General features: G+C 31.6%; 1 protein-coding gene across 1 annotated transcript; it reads right to left on the reverse strand.

Moving 5' to 3' along the window:
- Positions 1-1743: 1743 nt before the first annotated feature.
- Positions 1744-6859, reverse strand: LOC118202363 (uncharacterized). Its single transcript, XM_035374522.2, has one exon. The coding sequence runs from the start codon at positions 6813-6815 to the stop codon at positions 5847-5849; it is 969 nt and encodes a 322-aa protein (XP_035230413.1). The 5' UTR covers positions 6816-6859; the 3' UTR covers positions 1744-5846.
- Between the last annotated feature and the right edge of the window lie 571 nt (positions 6860-7430).

Genomic DNA, 7430 nt, shown 5'->3' on the forward strand with positions numbered 1-7430 from the left:
GTGTGCGCAATGCCATTTTTGTGCAATTCTGGAATTTTTTTTAAGAAAAAATAAGTCGACGTGTACATGGTTTAGTGATATTTTAATTAAATGATAGTTATTTTGTGAATTTTATGTTTGTAGGAATTTGGTATACGTTTCAGTTGAAGTAAACGTGCATGGAAATAATTTAAATATTTGAGACTAAGTATTTGTAACCATTTGTAATGTTTGTGATTGAATTCGTTGGTGACGTTTATAATATAATAAATAATTTAGAGGTAAAAGTTTTTGGATATTTTATTTATTTTATACGTGGAAATGTTCATCCTTGGAAAGGGTATATACTTTTTTGCGATCAGGTAATTTAATATATGTGCTTTTTACCGAGTTTAAAGATTCACAGAATTTTTTTGCATTTTCATGCAAATTTTTGTAATTTATGAGAAAATAGCAGTGTAGATGGATAAAGTTAAGAGTGTGTGCAATGCCATTTTTGTGCAATTCTGGGATGTTTTTTTAAGTAAAAATAAGTCGACGTGTAAATGGTTTATGTGTATGTGCTATTCTGAAAAACGCACAAGGAGTTTGCGATTCTGCACTTTTTTGCAATTTTGCAGTTAATATTTGTCATGATTAAGCAGTTTTGTTACATAAAATTTCTAGCATAACTGTAATTCAGCTAGTAGATTGTTGGAAAAAGTGTTCAGTAAATAAAAAGAAAAGAAACATGTCTTTACTTCGTGAAGACAAAATGGCGGCGGAAAAAAAAAAAAAAAAAAAAAAAATAGAGGGTTGATGTAGCAGAGTTGGTCGCAAATTTTCGCCAAAAAATCGCCAAGTTACCATAATCGAAAGATCAACCAAAAGGAAATTCATCTTTGCACTGCACAAAGGAAATATCCACTTACCTTATTTACGAATGAACAGGTCTTCGTGAAACAAAATTCCTTAACAGCATCCAAAAAACTCCTAAAATTATCTGAACTAGAATCTGTATATTGGCATTGCCACATAAATTCACAAAATAAGAGTAAAAATATCCTCCATAACAACATTTGACCATATGCATTTCTTTCCTACAAACAAGACACCTAATAATGGCTACTAAGTAAATCTTCATTTACATACCAGTCAAGTAATGCTCTTTACCCCTTTCTTTCCAAACTGTACAGAACTTCAAATTAATCTTACAACATTCAGCCATTTTACCATCTAAACCAGAAAACAAGCAATATACTTCCTAACCAACACACAAGCATTTATGAATTTACTGCAATCATGCAACTGATTAAGTTATAATAAGGTTTCCATACCATTCAACTACTCAGGCTACCATAAATGAAACAATTTGGCGATAATACAAGGGGTACCCTTCTCCCTACTCTAATCAAGATATTTTCCAAATGCCTTTTTATATATTTATGTACACTGGATTTTTCTACAGCATGGATATCTGCAAAAATTGGAACTACTCTTATATACGCCCTCGCTTGGTAACAAATTTCTCGTCAAACATTTTTGGTGAGGAACTCCACAGTGCCATATTACTAACTAAATTTTTTGTCTACATTTTCAAACTTCAAGCCTAAAATGTCTCCAAAAACGCGGTTTTCGCACATGCAAAAAAACCCGTTTTGAACACACAATTTAAGCTAAAAATCCGAAACAAAAACAAAAAATTTAGATAACAATAACGTAACGTTTCTAACCAAAAATATTTGACAAGAATCCATGTACACAGTGATATGTTTTAACTTAAAAAAAGCATACACAAATTGCACAATCTAGGCAGCAAAAGAATTTACGAACTATGCACACCTCGCTTTAATAAATTAACATAACATCAATAATTTTCAAAGAATACTATATACACAGCATACTGTTTAAAGTTTAAAAAAAAATCTATGAACTGCACAATCTAGGCATTGCACACAAATCAACAAAATTAACTAAAATTACAAACAATTCAAAAACAACAATAACAACAGAAATTCATAGTAAAAAAACAATGAACATAACATTCAACAAAATAAAAACAGTAAAACAAAATGCACTTACCATAATATTTTTGTTAATAAAATTTCGGCAGTCACATAATGTCTGTGAACAAAAGTGCCACAATTTTGCTATATCACATCTTTCAGCGATTCAAATTTTCAAAAGTAACAATAAAAACTTCCTCCAAAGTTAACTTACTACACGAAAACTACGATCCAAATCTTAAAGCCACATACTTTACCAGTAACCATTTAACTGCAAATCCACACAAAAACTATCAGAAACACCCTTCTTCGTCCGAGTTCTCATAGAAGCTCTGCATTTCAGACTCCGTTTTAAAAGTCCCACCGAAATTCCAAAAATACACTTTGATCCTCATAAACACACCCGAACAAAAGACTTGTTAACAACTCCAACACCGTACCTTTTAATACTAAATTTACTTTCCACACAATCTAAAATACGTGACTGAAATCTTGCCATCACGCTTATGATTGGAACATAGGCCATTTCAAAACACGCACGACACGAACTGATCAGCAATTAAACCTCTGCAGCAAAAGAGTTCACTTTCAACATGAAAAGGGTTGCCATACAAACAACATCCTCTCCAAAACCATTGTGCCAAAAACCAGCACAGAACACATATTGCCACATTTGGTGATGTTAGGGCATATATAAGAGAAGAGCCCAAACATTGATTGAAATCTTATTAAAGTTGTGAAAATCATTTTCATGGATAACCACAGAACTATAATTAAATTTTGAGTTAACAGAACAGCCAAGTTTAATACAATGCACTGACAAGCTACAGCATGCACATGGTGACAAACAGTTATTCTTCAGAACAAGAAGAATTTGAAGGTAGTAACATGAAAGTCAGCATATTCCTCAAAAACCAGATGCTAAAGCTGAGTACTTAATAATAGACAATATACAAAGACATATACATATAAAGGTATCAGAAACATTTGCATAAAACCATGAGCAAGGGAAAAGCTAGTTACATATTAACGTAATAAGCTCAGAACAATTTTTAAATTTTTTTTTGATGAAAAGCTACATTTACGTATCGGCTGCAAAATGGTGAATATCACGAATTTGTTTAAAACAATTCCCAAACTAGGAATATTTATGGCAAGTTGGTAAACATTACCAAGCTATTAAAAGAAAACATACTTGAAAATACAAATACGAATTATTAAATAACGATTAAGCGATACATTAAAAAAATAAAATACAATCTTCTTCAAAACTTTATTATTATGTTGCACGTTTCTCCTCCTCAAGTACACAGCTATTGGTTTTTGCCTTAAAAAAGTAGGAGAATTGCTCAGAATTGGATGCAGCACTCAGCTATCGAGAAAATGCATTTCCTCGTTGTTCCTTTAGAACATTTTTAGCAAAGTCTTGTGTTCTTGCGGAAATTTGCAGTATTGCTCACAAGTTCTGCAAGCCATATCTTACAACTAGGTTTAAAGCAAAAAATATCACGACACGATTTGTTTAAAAAACCCTTGGACATTGGAATACAAGGAAAAAGAATGCACACAAAATGGCAGAAGTGCTTGATTGAATGTTTATTATAAGCATGATTGCTGCAAAAATGGTTATGCACATTGTTTCCAGAGTTTTTCATACACTGAAAATATGGCCATGTATTAAGGTAGCTGCATAAACATGCAAGTACTATAAAATAACTTCAGTTCCTCAAGAAATTTCGATTTTGTTTAAAGATACTACAGTCAAAAGTCGTTAATTCGGACACCCATAATCCGGAATGATCTATAATCCGGACCTCAAAGCTACAAACTTTCTGAGCATGCGTCGCGTTGACGCATGCGCGTAAGACCTTTACCGCTGCGAATTTGCGTGTGCAAAATACGTTTACGAAAGTGCGTTTAATGTATAACGGACGGGATAAGCTAAGCTAAAATTATCTAATTATCTATTTCAGTTAATGTAGCAGATTGCGTTGTTCCTTAATCTTCGAATTGGATCCGGATTATTATTTTTTGCATACTGTTAGAGCAATTTTATAAAAGTAAGCTTGAACTTTCGATTATGTCAAATAGAATTTCCGATATATATTTACAAATATGTAAAGGATATACAAAGCAAAAGTATCTTTCGGAGTCCATTAAACAAAAAGTGGAATTGCTGCAAAAAATGGATAAAGCCATATCCTTTGTTTATCTAAACTTTAACGTTTGTTTATCTAAACTTTGTTTATCTTTACGCGGCGGCGGCGTGCAGTGAATTGGAAGTTGATCTGTCAACACTATCCTTATCTTCAGGGCAGATGTTTTTATTTTATTTGGCTTATAATTGCTTACTCAATGTAGTATTTCATCTCGATGTACTCCGTCTTTGATATGATTTAAATCAAATGCATCGTTATTATAATTCGCTTCCGATAGCGAAGAAAGTGACAGAGGTTATTGAAAACAAAAAATTTCGATTGACGAATTAGTCGGTATTCTCGATACAGCAATTATAGGACTTGAACAGCGGAACTTTGTAACTGAACAAGAAATTATGTCTGTTTATAGAATTAAAGAGAATGTATTATCACATAAAAAACGAAGCAACTTAAACAACTTACATTGAAAGAAATGTTTAATAAAGTAAACAAATAAATATTAAGCTTTTTTTTTTTTTTTGTAAATTTTGATACCCTTTAGATCATAATTGTTCTTTATTTTGTAAATTACGGTTTCATATTTTTAATTTTATAATTTCTGCATGCCATTTTACCAGATTTAAACTGATGATCTATAATCCGGAATTGCCGAAGTCCCGACAAGTCCGGATTAACGACTTTTGACTGTATAAGCTGCATAATGGCATCAAGAAGATATTTTCAATTAATGTTTTAAACATAGGATACTAAACAAATAAGCTTTCAAAAATATAAATTCTAATAATTCTCAACACTAAAAACAGAGTTCCCAAAGCTAATAAGGAAGAGAGAAATACATATATCCTACAGTGCTAAAGCTACCACAATATATATATATATATATATATTTTACATTTTGTACTTTTTACAAAAATGTAATGCAAATTTGCTTATAGTGCAAAATGTTACTGAAATTTCCATTCAAATGAAAATATTCAATGTGTCAAGCTTTCATATAATTCATGATATTACCTGCATGGGATGAATGTGATATCCATAAAATTTCCCGATTTAGAACAGTCTCTAACTTTTTGCTGTTTGAATATACTGTTTTAAACCTTTTATTACTAATTAATTACTAAAGATAAAAAAATGTTGCTTTAAATCAGCAATACTTTAAAATTACTTGACTTATCTCAGAAACATGAGGTTTTTTTCTCATGTGGAAACAAATAAATGAAAGAACTGAGATGAAATGATAAGGTAAACACACCTCATACAAAGTCATTCCTTTATAGCATGAACAAGTGATTACTGCACAGGTAAATAAAGGTTCTTAATAATCAAATTTTTTCACAAAACACACTAGCCTTCTATAATCTGCAGACAAGCGTCTTTCAAATTTTCTGTCATTTAAGTGATTTGTTACGTATGTAACTATTGGAGTTTCTCTCTGGTGTCACTAAGTATATGCTTTCTTAATTTAGATTTTTGAGAAAACAACTTATTAAGTACCTCACAAAGATGAAATTTCTGTCGAGTGTGAATAAGTATATGTTTGTCGAACTGAGCTCTTTAAGCAAATGACTTTTTACACACATGAGGTTTCTTTCCCCTGTGTATAGGCACATGGTCTTTTAAATGACTTTTTTCAGTAACTTACTTATTACAAATCTCGCACACGTGAGATTTCCCTCCTGTGTAAATATGGATGTTTAAACAACTCTTTGGAAAAAATGATTTGTTACGTACCTAACACACATGATGGAGGTTCCTCTCCTGTGTGAATAAGTATATGGGTTTTTAAATGACTTTTTTCTCTAAATGACTTATTACATACATCACACACATGAGGTTTTTCTCGTGTGTGAATAAGCATATGGTTCTGTAAATTCCATTTTTTAACAAATGATTTGTTACATACATCACACACATGAGGTTTCTCTCCTGTGTGAATATGCATATGGGTTTTTAAATCGCATTTTTGTGTAAATGATTTATGACATATCTCACAGACGTGGGGTTTTTCTCCTGTGTGAAAGCGCATATGTAAATTTAAATAACTTTTAACAATAAATGACTTGTTACACAACTCACAAGCATAAGGTTTCTCTCCTGTGTGAATACGCATATGGTCTTTCAAATTAGTTGTTTGAGTAAATGTCTTATTACATAGCTCACACATATAAGGTTTCTTTCCTGTGTGAATAAGTATATGTCTGTTTAAATGAGCTTTCCGAGTAAATGCCTTGTTACATATGTCACACACATGAGTTTTCTCTCCTATGTGAATAAGCACATGGCATTTTAAATTACTTTTTTCAGCAAATGACTTGTTACATATCTCACACACATGAGTGTGAATTAGTATATGTCTGTTTAAATTAACTTTTTGAGTAAATGACTTGTTACATACCTGGCACACATGAGGTTTCTCCTCTGTGTGAATAAGTATATGTTTGTTTAAATGATGTTTCAAAGTAAATGACCCATTACATACCTCACAAACATAAGGTTTCTCTCCTGTGTGAATAAGCATATGGTTGTTTAAACCAATCTTTTGAACAAATGACTTATTACATAACTTACACACATAAAGTTTCTCTCCAGTATGAACACGTATATGAGTGTTTAAATACCTTTTTTGACTGAATGACTTGTTACATACTTCACATATGTGAAGTTTCTTTCCTGCTGGAGTAAGCATATTCATGTTTAAAGTGTTCTTTCATTCAAATAAATTCTTACATACCTTACACATGAGCTTTTTCTCCTGTATGTATACAAAGATGTTTGTCTAAAGAATCATACTGCCTAAATGACTTCTACATACATCACACATGAGGTTTCTTTTCTGTATGAATAAGTAATTGGTTGTTGGAGGTACTCTTTAGTGTAAATGAGTTGTTACACACAACATACACAAGTACTTGTCACACACAACATACACAAGTATTTGTCACACACAACATACTATTGTGTTAATAAGAACACGGATATTGAAATTACAGTTATCAGCAAATGATTCATTATGTACCTCATATTATGATTACATCACATTAAGAAGCAAATGCTGCTGTTATTCACGATCTGTCTAAATGACGTCTAGCTACCTCACATACATGAAGTTTTCCTCTTGCGTAATTTGTGCACTTTTAAGAAGTTTCTTTCTCATCATAACATTTTCCAAGATATGTTGAACTATAATATATTGGAGAAACTGAGAAGGTCTGAGTTGAATTATAATCAAGAATTTATCACTTACTGATGACATTCTGGGAGATGTTCGATTTCAGGATCAAACCTGGAATGCTCGAATGTAAGTAAA

This window comes from Stegodyphus dumicola, chromosome 11 (genome assembly GCF_044657685.1).
Source record: "Stegodyphus dumicola isolate Sdum_Otavi_A_Nest chromosome 11, ASM4465768v1".
Classification (NCBI taxonomy): Eukaryota; Metazoa; Arthropoda; class Arachnida; order Araneae; family Eresidae; genus Stegodyphus; species Stegodyphus dumicola.